At 32.1% G+C, this 17,406-nt stretch overlaps 2 protein-coding genes across 4 annotated transcripts in view; one reads left to right on the forward strand and one right to left on the reverse strand.

The window, feature by feature from the left end:
- Con (leucine rich repeat protein connectin) overlaps window positions 1-17,406 on the forward strand; it is a 232,542-nt gene that overhangs the window by 150,783 nt on the left and 64,353 nt on the right. For all 3 annotated transcript variants that reach the window (XM_085199296.1, XM_085199298.1, XM_085199295.1), the window contains one exon: window positions 5,747-5,791. The gene's annotated coding sequence lies outside the window, so the exon portion shown is untranslated. The remainder of the gene's footprint in view (window positions 1-5,746; window positions 5,792-17,406) is intronic.
- LOC146530654 (uncharacterized) lies at window positions 356-1,626 on the reverse strand. The gene has a single exon (XM_085199204.1). It carries the CDS (start codon window positions 1,518-1,520, stop codon window positions 492-494), a length of 1,029 nt encoding a protein of 342 aa, XP_085055330.1. The 5' UTR covers window positions 1,521-1,626; the 3' UTR covers window positions 356-491.

Below are 17,406 nucleotides of genomic sequence, written 5' to 3' on the forward strand. Positions count from 1 at the left end.
GTACCACCTCCTCTCTTTACTCCTAAGCGTGTGTAGTCCCGATCATTTCGGTATACAATATAACGGGGGTCAAAGAGTTCCTTATCACAAATTCCGTCTAACAGCCACGACTCCGTTAAACAGACTACGTCATAATTATTGTTTAGCAAGCTATGATAAAATTGTTCAGTTTTAGTACGAAGTCCCCTGACATTTTGATAGAATATATTAAGAGCCATAATAATGTGAAAAATAATTATATAAAAACAAAGGTATAATAATTATGTTTAAATTTGAATATAGCAATAAAAATAATAAAGGACATATCACATTAATTGACTGAGTATAATTGCAGTAAACCAACGAAACGCAAGAATAAAGATGAAAATAATTATAATAGCCCAAATAGAGACACCTTAACACTTCCATAAAGCAACAATTGTAAATAAAATAAAAACTAATTAACAAAATAACACAAACACAATAATCGTATATCAATATCACTATAGTTCTTACGAGATTTTTTTTAAACAGTCATTAGAAGAGATATGGATAACCGGAGAATTATGTGTTTTACGGACCATAACAGTACAATTTCGGACCCAGCAATACATGTACCCTTTCTCCTTACTTCTGCGCCTAGCATTATTCAGTAAAGCCTTATTATATGTAGATAGGTGGTCATTGACATATATGGGATTATTTATGCCGGTGAAGCCCACGTCAGACGCAAGTAGTCCCTTCAGCTTGCGTATTGATGAGAGAAAGTCGTCTTTTTTATAACGCGACTGCATTTTCAAAATAATTGGACGGGGTTTACCGTCAGTAGTATCATTCTTTACTGCTACTCTTGTTACAAAGTCCACATCCGTATCAACATTAATAGGAAAGCCGCTTTTAGATGCTAATGTTTTAACAATCTGGATTAAGTTTTCGCCTTTCTTATACGGCACTCCGTTAATTTGAATGTTAGAACGACGAACCCATTGGTCACTTCTAATGGAGTTTTCCGACAATTCTTTAATCTTTAGCTTCAAATCATCGACTTCGGTACAATAGTTATTTAATTTAGACAGTTGTAGGTCAAAATCGTTCATCTGCTCCGTTAGACAATTGACAGAGGACTCAATATGAGCAATTTTTGAAGACCAGGTATTAACAGCCTCAGAGAGATTTCGAAGTTCCTCAGTGACGGAACATTTAAATGATTCCACAATGGCATGAAGGTTATTGAAACGGTCATCAAAATAAGTGATAATTGATTTCAAACCACTATCTTGCAGTAACTGTAATTGAGGTTGAGTGGACTCCAAGGCGATACAGCTTGAACCTGCAGCGGGCAATCCAGGACTAATATTAGTGCTGCCTTTCTTAGTAGGCTTACAGGCAGGACATTTCCATTTGGCCTTGTTCATAGGCAGCATTTTTTTAAAATCAATGTCTTTTAAACTGGCACAGGAGTAATGAAAAAATCCCAAACAGGCCGTGCATTTGATTGAGTCCTCAATCTTTAAAAAATCAGAACACAATTTACATTCCATAATGCAACGAATAGCACGTTTATTTGCTTTATAACTACGCGTACGCGTTTGTAGTAAACACCTTTCACTTGACCTTGAACTCGTTAACGAACGAACGTTAAAAATAGAATCTTTGATATGATAGTTTAATATATTCACATTTCTTCTATATATAATGAATATTACAGGCTACGCACTATAAATTGGATATAGTAAACAAATTCACTCCCGATAAATAACTTTTTCCACCGTTTAATAAATATAAGCGGCACGACTGTAGATAACGCGTGAGCTCAGCGGACGACGGATGATTTACTAGGTATAATAGAGAAACCTCTATATAGCGTACATACTTTGAAGTCGGCATTAGTAGAATCATTTAATTAGGTAAAGAGAGAGTAGAATTGAGATCAGCGTGAATGCACATTGAAAATTGTCCCTTAAACATACACGTTGTTTACCAAAAGTTAAGAAATAAAAATAGCTGTAAAATAAATCGAACCCATTACCGTCGCCTTTATAGTCAGACGTTATCATATCGTCATATTAACTATTTTAAGGTAAAATATATTACAAAAATGCAGTTTTTATGATTTACAATATAAATAACGTCCCAAGAGTTGAACATTTTGAAAAAATCTCCATATCAGGTCCATCATGACATCATTACAATAGTATTTACATAATCTTTTCCTTTGAACGGTATCGAAGGAATAAATCAAAATGAATTCTATTTCAAAGTATTAAAGTAGAAAATGCTGTCTTATAAATTTATCTTCAGTATATTTGGTTTAAGCATTCAGTATTGAAGATAATGACTGTATCGCGGTATGTTTGAGGTATTCTGTTAAATTTCATGGATTTATACCAATTTCGGGTATTTCTCAATGATTGTAAAATATATTTATAAACAAAATGTGCATTTTTATTGGTAGTTTTTATAATAGGTATTTGGTTATAGGTGTAGTAATAAATAGAATTTTATACGAAAAAAAAAATGACTGAGATCACAACATTCATCTAAAGCTGGTACTTTAAAAAAAACACTATATCCATAATAAAGAAAAAGTTTCCACAGTAAGGTAGGTAGAGGGAACCTAATGTTAGAACACTCGCAATGTTTTCGAAACACTGTATGTTGCGGAACCCAACGCCACTGTTGATCTAACAGAGCAGGTACACAAACTATTTTAAATTAAGTGATTCCCCCGAATGGACATTGAATCCACAATCATCATGTTTGTATTTACACGCTGTCTTACTTCACGACGAAGGTGTATATAAAAATTAACGGTAATATACAGAATTAATAGAAATTTATACTGCTTTTCCATATTATCCTCGTGTAAGATAAATTTTAGTATGAAAAATGTATATATAGTAAGCAACAAGCTAACTACCTAACTCAAATACGAAACTGTCACTAAACAAAAACTTGCGCTGTTTGCAATTTTTCCGTTATATTTATTAAGGAAAAATATTGATAGGAACTTCTGTATGTAGTTTTTTGTTTTTTTTATGTATATAATAATAACTAAAACTAGAGGTAGAAAGGCCAGTTGAGGTTGTAAACGCGACAGGTTGTGGGTTCGATCCCACTTAAAGAAATGTAATACTTGTTATTTCCAGTTACGTCACTCTAGTGTTGAGGCAAACCGCAGCGTTGAGTTCCGCCACTAATTAGATATTAATTCTGTCTCGGCTGAGAATTGTATTAAAATGCTAAATTATCTATGATTAGGTACTGTATTTTCTCTTGTGTACTGTATTTTCTCTTGTACCCCACACCTAACAGGGCAGGCAGACTAGCTTAGGAACCCATAACTATAAGTAAACATTAAAAAAAATCTAAATAAGCTATCAAAACCATAACACTCTCCCAAAAATGTAATTTCTATTCCATATAAACTTTCCCTTTAACTCCCCTCCATAACCTCCGAATATCAAAATGAAATATATAATACCCAAGCAAATCTACTTTTTGCCAGTAATCATATAAAAAATATCGATCATTTAAAACTCCAATGTGCGGGACCCCTAATTCACCATTAGCCAGAAATGACGAGGGTACTGATGCCTCAGCAGTTGAGAGTGGATAACGGTTATTATCAATGGCACTGACAAGCTTAGGAAAAATATATGAAATGCTAAGAACGGCATCTTAATATGTCGGAAGTTGCTTAAAATATACGAATAAATAATTTAGTTTTTCATATTTTTTGCACTATTACGTGGATAGAGAATGATAATAGATTTTCTTTTCGTTATTCGTGAGTTCGATTCTCATATATCTTGTACGGGATACGAATCAAATTTACTTAATAACATACAAATATCTTTTAAAGATGCTTAATAATTTTTCAGAATACTGTACAATATTAAATATAAACAAAAAAATATTTTAAATAGTTTCACATTTGTATTCTTTTTAATAGTACATGTTTTAGCTCAACGACGATTCAAATACACAACTATCATATTCTGTTAGATCGTTATCAATGAAGAACGATAACAAAGAAAGGAAGAAATTCTTCATTCAGTATATTCCTTATTACTATGTCACTAAAATGTCACTAAATATGTATATTAGAAATTTCTTTTTTCAATCCAAAAACATAATTTAATAATATTAAATGAATAACTGAATAAATCATACAATTCCAACTCTAATAAAGCAACATCAACAAAACAATATGTAAAATAAACTACCACATACATACATATAAAACATACATACTGTAAACAGTGTAACAATTGAATTAGTTCTAAGCTTCAACTTTGATTTGACTTAGACTGTGCAAATTTTGAATTTCCCTGGCTCTCGCGCTCCCATACAAAATTAGAACTTATAACTCTATATAAAGATCTTTATTTGTATGAGTCATACAAAGTGGGTGGTATGAAGTGGAAATGAAAGGTAGATGTTTGCACTTTCTTGAACCGTCACAATCTTATGTTACATTGTAAAGGACTTCTTGATCTAGTGTATGAAGTTTCATGCATATCGTGTTTCAACGTGTTTGATTTAACAAAAGTTATTTTATTAAATTTTACTTCTCTCTATAAGTTCATATAGAAATACTCAAACATTAAAAAATCCCAATTTGCACCAGCATTTCCTGAGATTAGTGCTTTTTAACAAATATTCTTGTCGATATAGTTTAACTTCACAATTCAGAATTAATTTAAATATTATACTACTATTTAGTAGTATAATATTTAAATTAATTCAGAATCGCAGAGTAAATGTTTAAATGGGCAATCGTATCGATTTAGGACAGGGTAAAATACGTAACAGGGTAGATGCAGACTACCTAGAGACAAGACCCCATGACACCGTTTCCACCAGAAACGAAACATTTTATGGTGAAAATGAACATCGCATTTCATTTTGCTGAATAAAAACAATAGAATTGAAAGCATTTTGGTGGTCCGACTGAACATCCCATTGCATCGTATTAGCCTCGATAAAATAAAATATATAACACAATTTTATAGAACCGCAAATTACTTAAATATTACCTCAAATTATTAAATACAACCGTTGGCCATTTTATATATAGATATTTGAAACAAAATTCTTTCAAATTTAAAACCCCAAAACATTGTATAAATTCAATGGGTACTGTCGAAAAGTAAAATACGAGTATATATATTTTATACGAATGTTTTTTACAGTGTATTACTTCAGGAAACAAATGAAATTATGTTATATACAAATAATGTACATTATAGAGACCGGAGTGGCTCAGAGGCACTATCATGCGACTGCAAACCTGAAGGTTGTGTCTTCGATTCCCACTCGGCGGAACGAAATATTTAATATTTTTATTTCTTCGCTTTGGTAAAGAGGCAAAATCTAAGGTGCAAAATCTAAGCACGCAATGCCTTGAGAATTTGGCAGAAAATAGGGAGAGGCAGTGTCTTAATTAGAATCGCGTGTCCTAACACTAGGTTCCCAGGTTCCCTGTACACAGAGATTTTTTTTGTATTGTGTATTCGTTATTCGCTTGCAGGATTTAATTATTTTCATTTTCTCGGTTTTCTAATAAATAAAATTTCGGTGTTAAATACTGCTACTCAACAAGCGTTGAATGATTGTCGTAACATAGAAAATGGAGAGTCTTAACACTAGGTTCCCTCGCATAACCTGCCATGCGGTAATATATCGCGAACCTACTAGTTGAAAAGTTGAAAAGTTGAAAAGTTTGTTCTATTATTTTCATAACATTATTTTTTCTTTACAGATCTTACTGTGACCAGAGAGGATATTATCCTGTCAATGCTTAAAGGTACCTTTTGAATTTTTATATAAGCCTGGTTTTTGAAATTTGCAACGAATATAATTCCAATATTAAAATTACGCCTACAGTTTCCGCGTTCTGTCAATTCTGGAGATTGAAAATACCAATACCGTGATTCGTAGAGGCAGATACGAAGCTTGTGGATTGAATCTACACTACACATTTTCAAAAAAATATCGTAATATCGTAAAATTACGGCTTTTAGTTCCAGTACTCAACGCTTGGTTCCCAGGTTCCCTCTACCTACTCTGCTATATGCGGAATACAAAAAAAAGAAAAAATATTAAATATCTAGTAAATTTCACTTAAATAAGAAAAACATTAATTATTAAAAATATTTAGATGATGATTTTCATTAAAAATACAATTTTTCACTATACCATGTTGCAAATGGTGTTCACCAAGATAAACGATTCGAGCTAGTCGTTAGCATTTTTCGTAGCTTACTCTCAAAAAGTGAGGAACATACTGTAATTACACTGTAACGTTGTACGAACGTCGCGTCAAGGGAAAAGTATAGAGATGTCGCGCCGTATGAAGAACGAATATTTGTGGACATTATTTATATTGGGACGTGCTTACAATGAGCATGGCACGGTGAAAATTTATTTTTCTTTCGCGATTTTAAAGGCTTTTCGTATTATGTAGTCTACAATCAAGCAGAAATCTAAATGATAATAATAGTTTTTCAAATAAGAACTGAACCCACAGCCATGTGTATAATAATAAAGGCCAGACTTGCTAAAATGATAATATAACTCTTATATCGTTTTTTAGTTAATTTTTTTTTTAAATTTTGTTTATAATTTTTTAATTCTTTTTTTTTTTAAAAGCTACATCCACGGGCGCATAGTTGCCCGTGCCTTTTTTTATGTTAAGAAAGTTCTTTTAATGTGGCGTACTTAATTTTGGGACAATTTAAACTGTACTTATATCTAGAGCTTATACTAAAGGGGTTGGATACGACCCCAACTGACAATTTTTTTTTTTTTTTTAACATATATTATTATAGTACATTACATATATAATTGTCTTTTATATAATTATTTTATACATGTATATAGGTGTGGAATTTTAGATTTGGCCTGGCTTATGCAGAACGCCTTCCTTAAGTTTTTTGATCAGTGCTTCTATCACCCTATCGTCTCTTTGTGACATTGCTCCTTTTAGGTTCGCCTCCACCACCTCCGTAAATGAAGCGCCCACCGCTCGGCTCTTATATCGTTTAAAATCAATCATATTTATCAAGCACTAAAAGTAGACAGCCATTAAATATTTTTTATATTTAACAAATTATGTATCTATAGCTAAATTATTTCTCAGGCTAGGAAATCTGTAGAAATTATTAAAAAAAAATTCACAACATTTAACTCAGTGTACCACAAGCCTAACTATACCTGAGCAAACTCATCGCGGTCTAACAAACGGCACCTTAGCTCGCGAGTGAAACACTCTCGGCAAATGAGTGTTCTTTCAAACCCGGCTTATTTACGTACGTTACGCGTTTACGTGTCTATACTTATAGCATAGTAGTTGGGAGAAACGTTGTTTTTACCTTTCCTTTGAAATTTTTCTACCCCAAGACAGTGTTTTATGAATCTGTAGGTAGGTTTGTATGTAAAGAAATATAGAAAAATAATATATTTGGGAAGGTTTGTCTTAATATTTAAAGAGAGTGAAATTTTGATGCAGTCTTAATATTAAATTTCTTCTTCTGTATGTGGAAGAAATAGTGAAACTTCTCTAACATCTTATTCTTTAAAGGAAGAATAGAGTATAAATAGAGCAAAAAGATGCTCTATATTTATGAGTATTTTAGCTTTAATGGTGTAATATTTTATTAAAATATTATTTAATATTTTCACTTTGCTTACTATGAAAATGAGCCTAAGCGCAGCGTTGAGTTGCGCATCCCACAATTGCTTTAGAATCCGGAGGAATGCTGGGTTTCCAGGTTCCCTCTGGCTATCCTGCTATGTAGAGGATACAACGTGAAAGTAAGACAAAGAAAATATATTGTGCGCTAGTATGTTTAATAACTAAAATAAAATAGAAACGAATTCTTATTCCACTGGTGAAAACAAATATTTATAATATTATATTGGTGTTTTATAAATAGAGAGCGGAGAATGAAATCACTTACCTCTCCCAGATTCTGCCTTAAATAAACCAAATATATGAAAATTAAATTTTATAGTCGTGTAATACTATGTAGGTAGAGCAGAATTATAATCGTATTACATTAGTATGTAAATTATTAGGTACTTACTTGCATTTACATATATTATCGACATAGTAATATTAGAGTTGGTGGTACTGTACGTAATGAGTGCTTGTTTGTTTAGGTTCGAATCCAATTCCGTCAAAATAATATACTGACAAAGTAGGAGTTATTTTTAGAAAGAAAAAACCGATTGAAATCTTTCGATTTTCTTATTATAATCATATTTGTTCCCAAGATAACATTTGTACACATCTAGCTATATTTATTGTCTCTAATCAAGTAAAATACGCCCAAATATTTGAAGTCTGACATAACGCTGGTGCATAAACGTGCGACATTAAACGTAACAGGTTGTAAGTTCGATTCTCACTCCATGAAAATAAACATTTTTTTTTTATTCTTCTTGTTTTGGTAACGAAGTTAAACGCGGCATTGGGTTCCGCCACTCAACTCGAAATGCCTCCAGAATGTGGCTGAAAGCTGGGAATACAGCGTAAAGCTAAAAAAGTTATTATATTTGAGATTTATAATGTGTGAGTGTTAACGAGATAGTGTGACAGGGAAGATTCATGCATTACTTCGGTCTGGAAACACTAGTTACGGCACCAGTATTTTCTCCAATTTGGGCGGAAAGTCAAGAAATCAGTATCTTTACTCTCCTTTTTCTCCCAGTTTCATCTGCTTTATAGAAAAAAATGAAGTGGTCGTTATATTTACATATTTCCAATATAAATGAACTGACTCCAGTCACTTTATGTGTAGTAAAATAAAAGTTTTCACTATAAAAACTTTACAATAATAAAAATAGAGTGAAAATTGCAACGGATCTAAAGTTTCGGTGGAGATATAGTGTCAAAGTTTGTATGTCATAAGTTTGATGGAACTATCACGTTTTATTATAACTGTTCTTCCTTCCTTCTTTATATTCTAGCTGTCTATTCGGTATTTTGCTTTTGTTTTGTTTGTGGGTGTGAATTTGATTGATGAATTGCCACACTCAGAGAATAGAATTAGAGCTTAATGTTCATTAATTGGGGCCGTTAACACAGCGTGTACAGCGTCTGACTGTTAACGCGATTTTAATTTTCATTTAAGACAATTAATTATTTTTGTTTCTCCTATATAACAAGTGGAGAGTCTTATCATTAGGGTTTCTCTGTCTAATCAGTGATAACATGGGTACAGCATGCTATAGAATTTTTTATATTTGTAATGATTTAATGATTATTCAGTGACATGTTCCCATAATTGAATAGTGCATGGTACTGAAAAATAATTAAATCGCTACAAATACAAACTACAAATATATACGAGTATATACACATATCTACCGGTTTGACACCTTTTTTGTTTACAGGTCTTTATATTGAGTCAAAGGGAACAAAGGGCTTAAAAGCGTTGCACGTAAAAAAACCTATCAACCTTTTTTTTACTTTTTCAGGTAGCGATGTGCATACAAAATGTTTAGATGGAATATATGTATATTTTAAATAATTTTTAAAAAATTCTACTCTCGAAAGGTCCTCATCGAATAGGTTGAGTTCGATTCCTACTCGAGCAAACTTAGTTAAGCTAACATTAATTAGTTTTCAGGTAAAAAATAAATAAATCGAAAACACATATTAAATTAAAACATACTTTAAAAACATAAAGTTATCTAAACCTAAATTTACATGTAAATTTTAGTGTGTAAATTCGTCGGTGCGGACTGGCTACAGTCCAGCTTAAGGTGCTATTTGGGTCGTTCATTAAGATGCGGCCTTGTAAGCCTTGTAAACGGCTGAGAGGTGATGCTTAAGTTGATAATGTATAGTGCATATATTTTTGGTCTAGATATATTATTTCGGAATTAGTAAATTAGTTATTTCAATTAGTCTGGAAATAGTTTGGTTTAAATCCATTTATTTTAAAACATGAATTTTTTTGCGGTGACGATTTTTTTCTAATTACCCTGCTACGTGCGGGATACAGCGTGAAGTTATACTTAAAAAGCTAAAAGTTTTTAAAATTCAATAGACGCGATTATTGTTGGTTTTAAAGGGGCAAAAAAGGGCAGAAAAACGCAGTGTTTTCACACTCTTTTATCCATTCATGCGACATAACCCGAGAAGCCAAAAAAAATACAAATTTTATCTACTCATTATGTAGGTTTTCATTATATTTTATACACAAAGAATACTGTGTATTCTTTCCATAAAGATATACAAAAGAAATTGAAACATACTCGTATTTCGAGGAAAAATATTATATTTAACATTTGAACTTTAAAAAAAGCTCATGAAAAATGGATATACGTTCATACCAATTACATGTTAGCTTAGTAACAAAAACATTTTATTTGTCAAAAATATTAGAATATGTTGAATTTTTTATTGAATGTGTATCGGTGTATAAATAAAACAATTAACCACTGTTTTGTATTGAAAAATAATTTTTGTTTTGGATAGTTTTATCGAGGTCTGCTATAGATTTGGTAATATATATAACGTTAATCGTGATTAGTTAGAGGATATCTTGGACAATGGAAGTTTCAATGCGCAAACTAAAATGGTTCTAAGAACATACTCTTGGGTCACCAAGTAATTCTCACCAACAACGATGGGTACCTGTACTATCCAATGCTAAGAAGTTTCTTTTGTTGTAAAATCACGGTTAAATATTTATATTTATAATTTAAGATTTGGCTTTTGGCATCTTCTTATGTTTTTTCTGAATACATGAAAAATAAAGAACATAAAGATAATAAGAAAATGTTAATAAAATTTATATTACAATACAAAAAAAAAAATAAAGCTTTTCTCTTATATTTAAAATTATAAGCTTAATGAAATGTTACTTACTTCTTAATTTACTTATTTGAACTGGCACCATATGGACACTGTCCAAACACTATATAGTACCTATCTAAGCAGCATGAATACACTATCAGTATCTAAATTCACAAACAAGCTTCCTTTTATTGCTAGATTAATAATAAATAATCAAACCTATTACCTCTAATTATTCATATTTTTTTTTCTTAATCCCGCATATAGCAGTGTAACGAGAATGTAGTGTCGCGGTGCTTCGCTTTCTGCTTACTTCGAAACATTGCGTATTGATTAGTAAAGCAAAACGCCGTACTTTATCTTACCATAACGCAGAAATGTAACGAATTGAATCCCCCGAGCGGGAATTGAACTCACAACCATCGCACACACACAAAAATCAAATTATCAACTTAATAACACATTATATAATTATAATTTAAACAAATTTAAATAGATTAAATCGTACCACCCAGTATATTAAGATAGCGCCCAACTTAGCAATTACCCTAGATTAAACAGCGATAAGCAGGAAATATTAACATAAATTCTAACTACTGTATGTCTCGTGATAAACAAGGATAATTAGTAAAATCTCTGCACGGATCCTTGTTAACACTAGCCACAATTATATATGAATAACTAATATTAAAGTTATTGTATTAAACTTCTATGATTTTTTTTTTAAGTGTCTATTATAAATTGGGGAAAGGTAATTTGTTTTTCTTATATTTTTTTTCAGCTTCACGCTATATCGTGCTTATAGCAGTGTAGGCAGAGGCTAGCTAGTTAAGACACTCCGTTCTCCACTTTGCACCCACAATATTTCATATTAGGCGTTTAGTAGTAATATTTCTATGAAAATAAACCATTTAGTGTTCCGAATGTAGTAATTTTCAGTGTGCCGTTCCTCAAAATAGAAACAGAAGTCTCGCAAGGGATCTTACAGTACAAATAAAAAAGACCCGAAAAAATATAACTATAAACATAAGAAAAAGTATAGTTTTTATTTACCTAAAACGACGAAATCAGTATGAAAACCCCAATGGATAAGACCGTCGCTTTGGCCAGTTTCTCTATCTACAGTGTAATTTCCAAAACGAAAAGATTAAACGAATGTAAAAAAGTACAACACGTCTAAGATAACTTCAGAGGCAACAGATTTCTTCTTAATGGACACTGCATAGTGCATAAAGTATTATCATATACAAACATTATTATATTAGGTAACTTTAAACCATCTCTTGATAGCATCTCTAGTGCAACCATTAACTGTTTACAAGATCTAGACTTCACATGCTGTAAATTTATATTTCATTTATTATATAAAAAGTGCCCTGGCGCAAGGGCATAAATGTGGCAACTATAAATGCGAAGGTCGTGGGTTTGATTATCATTCGGGGGAATAAACATTTTATATTTTCATTTTCTCGCTCTGGTAATGAGGCAAAGAGCGATGTTGATTTTCGTAACTCTACACGAAATGTCTCAAGAATTCGACGGAAAATGTATAACGAGGAAGGAGGTAGATAGAAGAGAGAGATAGAATGGGACCACACGGGAAGATTTCAAATACAAGAAGAATAATCAAAACCTAGTCGAAAGGTCTGAGGTAAAAAACATAAAAAAAAAACATTTAAATTGAGAACTTTCTTCTCTTATTTAAAATTCGGTTAAAAACAGTCACATTTATAGTTTGTACACACACTACATATAGTACAACGCTAGAACTTCTAGTAACATCAAGTATTATGGAACGCTGAAGTCGAACGCAGTAAAGCAAATATCAGTTGAATAACGAGGAACTCCAGTGATCCTCATAAAATATGGAATTGGTCGTTTGTATGTTATATCTTAAGCTTGGTCTAGGTATTTCTGTAAACTGATCTTTTATAATAATTGAGGTTATAAGAAATAATTGAGAACAGTACTGGATAAGTAGTGGATTCGTTTCTTATTCGAAGAAATTAAACTTTTTTTTTTGTTCTGGTGTCGAGGTAAGGCGTGACGTTGAATTTCGCCACTCAACACGTGATGCCACTAGTATTCGGCAGAAAGTGAGGAAAGAGTGTCTTAACACCAGGTTCCCTCTGCCTACCCTGCTGCGTGTACGATAGAGTCTGAAGATGATTTATTTATTATTATTTCTTTCTTATTCGCCAGATATTTTACTTGAAAACTGATTTAGCAGTAGCTAGAGGCCGTCTACGCCAGAACATTTGATTGTGGGTTCGATTCCTACTCGTTTCGAATTATTTTCTATTCTCCGCTCTGATAACAAGACAACGTACGACGTTTGATGGGGACTTGTTAGTTTTGTCTATTGTACAGCGACGATTGTGGTTTCACAATTTACACTGCGAATGAAACCGGAAACATAAGGAAGTTTCACACAAAACGAACCAAACAAACACACATATCAATAGAGTATTTTGCATAATTTTCCAGTTATTGTGGCCTCGTAATACACTGCCGTTTGTGCGTATCCAATTTCCGCCCTGAAAACACGGTAAATATATATTTAAAGTTAGAGAAAAAAATTATGAATTTTCACATTCATTATGAACTATGGAATCGAAACAAAGAAAAATATTTATTATCTATTTTCAATATAATATATATATATATATATATATATATAAAGTATTGATGAATACGATTCAGTGGAGTGAGTTTTGGTTGTGTGAGTTTATATGAGAAAATAATAGGTAGATATTTTTTAGAGCTCTTAATGTTCGTATATATTACAATAAAAATATAATTATTTACTTTTGTATTATATTATTAATTATTATTTATGTAATGTTTTTTGTATGAATGTTGAAATGCTTTACTTTTTCAATTATTTTTTTTTTATTCATTTTCGTTTCGACACATTGTAAGTTGTAGTAACTGAACATCGCGCTTCATCTTATTACCAGATCGAGGAAATGAAAGTTATTAATTCCCCTCGAGAGAAAATCGAACCGACAGGCGTCGCATTTAAAAATGTTTGGATTTTTCAAAATATGCAACGGATTTTCGTGGCGCAGTGGCACAAGCGTGTGACTGCAAGCGCGACTGTTATGGGTTCAATCCCCACTCGGAGGATTAAAAATTATTATTTAATAATATTTTAATTTCTTTGCTCTCGTTACAAGGCAAAGCGTGGCGTTGAGTTCCGTCACTCAACACGCAATGTCTGAAAATTCGGGGGAAAATGGGGAAAGGACTGTCTTAACACTAAGTTCCCTGTGCCTGCCCAGCTATATGCGGATACAGGGTGAATTTGAAAACAAATCAGTATACGACCTGGTGTAAGCGCAGGCGAAGCCGCAAGTAAAACACTAGCTTTATATATTTTAGTATGAGTTGTATATGCAAAAAAAAATCTGAACCCAGTTGATGATACTTCTTGCACACTTACAGTGTTAGTTAAATGTATCAAAATTTTGCATACAAATTGCACGAGCATATTACAAAGAGGCTTATGTCAGAACAAGATGTAATAGAAATGTTCTCAATTGTAATGTTTGGTCAATAGTTTTAACAGTTCAGTGAGTTTTAAAGGTATGCTGGTTATTAAGACAGGTATAATACAGTATGTTCAAATGAGCTCAAATATATTATACTTATCTCGACACAAGTTATTAACACTTAAGAGCTATAATGTGTTGTGTTAAAACATCTTAGTTATTAAAAGTAACAAAATTATTAATATCAAGACTGCGTATTAAACGTTTTCTGTCCACTAAAGCAAGGAAATGAAAATTTTAAAAGTTATCTTTCATTATTTACAAAACTGTATAAGCTATAAACATCAATTTCTAAGTTCAGCTTACTTCGCCCGAAGCTCGTAAATAATGCTTCGGATCCGTAATATCCGAAGACCATACCTCAAAATGAAGGTGCTTACGAATGTATCATGATTAAATCGATGCCAGAATACGCTATTGTTTTTATATAACTAAGGTTTTTTTAAATAAATATACCTTCTTTTCTCTCTCTTCTTTGTAACCAGTTATTGATTTATTTTTACATTTTTAAAGTGTTATTTCACATTTAGAAAAAGAAAAATAAATTTCCTAAATAAGTAATAGTTGATTTGTTACATTGAAATATCTATTTAAAATGTATATTTTCTTTGCTCTCGTTTCGAGGCAACGCGTCGCGTTAAGTTCCGCCAATCAACACGCAATGCTTCCAGAATTCGGCGGAATGTAGGGACCGAAGTGTCCTTACACTTAGGTTCCCTTTGCTGGATATAAAATTACGATAAATATAAATACAATTTGTTTTATAGGTATTTATGTATTAACCCTAGAGATAAAGGCTCAAAGCGTCCAGCCTAAATATAAAAAGGTAATGTTTATATTTAAATTATTTTCATATTCTGTCTGAGGAGACATAACGCGGCGTTAAATTTCGCAACCTTGCTAAAAAAAAGATAAATCACCACCTCCTCCTACAATATATTAAAAGTAAAGAAAAAATAATTCTTATCAGGTATAATATCTGAGTTCAATATATTCAATCACTTCCTGTTTGCTCTATATTGATCACTTCTGTGTTTGACGTTTGCGGTTTGCGGTGAATTAAATTTTAATTTGTTCGTCCTCGGAATAACCTTTTCTTATTTTTTCATTCGTACATACAGTACTGATATAAATTATATTTCTTTTCCCAATATTAACTTTACATATATAAATTTATCTTATAATACGAAAAAGATATGCCAATAAGAAGCGCACAAACATATGCATATGGGCGTGGCCTTCTCTAGAATATATGACAAATATAATCTTATAATTCCACTCTATATCTCGTATATAGCAGAGTAGGCAGAGGGTGTGTTAAGACACTGGCACTGCGTGTTGAGCTTGCACTCGACGCTGTTAGTCTCTTGAGCGAAGAAATAAAAATAAAAAATGAAATGATGAAAATCGAATCCACAACCGTCACGTTACTAAAGAAATAAAAAAAAATACTAAAATTACCTGGATTGGTGAACGGGCATTATTTTATTATAACTACTGTATGTGTACTAAAAGACAAATTAACAGCCGTTCGTGCGTAAACGTTACTCAATTAAAATTACAAAGGAACCCAAACTTGATATTACTGATAAATGATAATATGTTTAACATTATTTAATTAATTCCGAATGAATTATTATATGTTAAACTTCAAACAAGTGGCCCCTACAATTTCATATGAGCGTTTTTCGGGAAATTAAGGGACTGAAACATAGTGAGATCAAGAGTCAAGATTTTATTAACAGATTCTCTTGACAGACGGACGAACAGGGAAGAGATCTTTTAAGGGTGATCTTTTTTCTTGAGAGGTATGAAACCCTAAAAAAATACAATAATAATAAAAATGGCAATGTATCGTACAAAATAAAAATGTTATGATTATGCAATTAGTTTGAATAATCTAAACACCTTCACGCTGTTTCCCTCATGCGCTGTATGATGCGTGAAAATATTAAATATTTTATTTTCTAGAACGGAAATCGAACTTTTAACCTGCCCCGTTTACGGTTGTGTCCCTGCACCAGGAATGGCCTCATTAGATTAGAATAATTCGATGCTAAATTTAAATAAACACACACAGTGTATGTTGTTTGCGTTGCAAAATGGCATTAAAACGTAAAATAAATACATTTGAAGCACTTTATTTATTAAAAAGTTTATTTTTTTCCAATACACATAACGAAAAATTCCAATTATTGTCATTAAAACGTTAAAAAACAGTAACACTCAATCCAAATTCTACCAAACTGCAAAATGCGCTGCCTCAGCCCATATGTTTCTTGGAATAAAACATGAAATAAGCCCTTCTTTGCAATTCTGATAGAAGCAGGTACCCGAAAATAAATTTTGTCGTAATCATTCGCACCGAAAAAATCACTTAAATCAAGGAACCTTTGTTTCATAGTCTTGTTTCAGTGATTGTTAGGGCTGTAGGTTCAAACCTATCCGTGGTATATATGTCTACGACGTGTTCCATGTATGATAAATCACGCTGCATCCTGTAAATAACAAAATTAGCGAAAGATTTAATAACATTCTGTTATCCAATTTCAGTCTAAATTGGACACGTTGTGTTGTCCCGAATGGGAATCAAACCCAGAACCATCGCGATTACAAGCGGACGTAGTCCCACAGCATCACGATGGCCTCAATGTGAAGTATAAGTTAAGAAATTTCCAGTGGATTCTGAAAGGCATCTGTGTATCTGATGGGGTAATGTTCTGTTATGAAAAGTTCTTTTTGACTTCCTGCTTTAATATTTGTAAGTTATATTTCTTGGTTTTACTTAAGGATTTAGGTACTTATTTGTTAGCTTCACTCTGTATCCTGCACGTTGCAAATAAGGTATTTAGAGTTGAGACACTCTGTCTCCATTGAGGCGTTTCGGAAAGAGGAGAGAGTAACGGAACTTAACTTTGCGCTTTGTCTCGCTACCATACCGAGGAAATTTACGCTCCTCCACCACCTTAATACTTTACTGTCTTAATCTATACTAATATAATAAAGCGGAAGAGTTTGTTTGTTTGTTTGTTTGTTTGTTTGTTTGTTTGTTTGTTT

Source organism: Heliconius melpomene, chromosome 16 (assembly GCF_056956725.1).
Source record: "Heliconius melpomene rosina isolate 202511_hmr_F chromosome 16, ASM5695672v1, whole genome shotgun sequence".
Classification (NCBI taxonomy): domain Eukaryota; kingdom Metazoa; phylum Arthropoda; class Insecta; order Lepidoptera; family Nymphalidae; genus Heliconius; species Heliconius melpomene.

Excerpts from the sequence above, each read along its gene's own strand:
- LOC146530654 (XM_085199204.1), bottom strand. The coding sequence starts at position 1,520 with ATGGAATGTAAATTGTGTTCTGATTTTTTAAAGATTGAGGACTCAATC.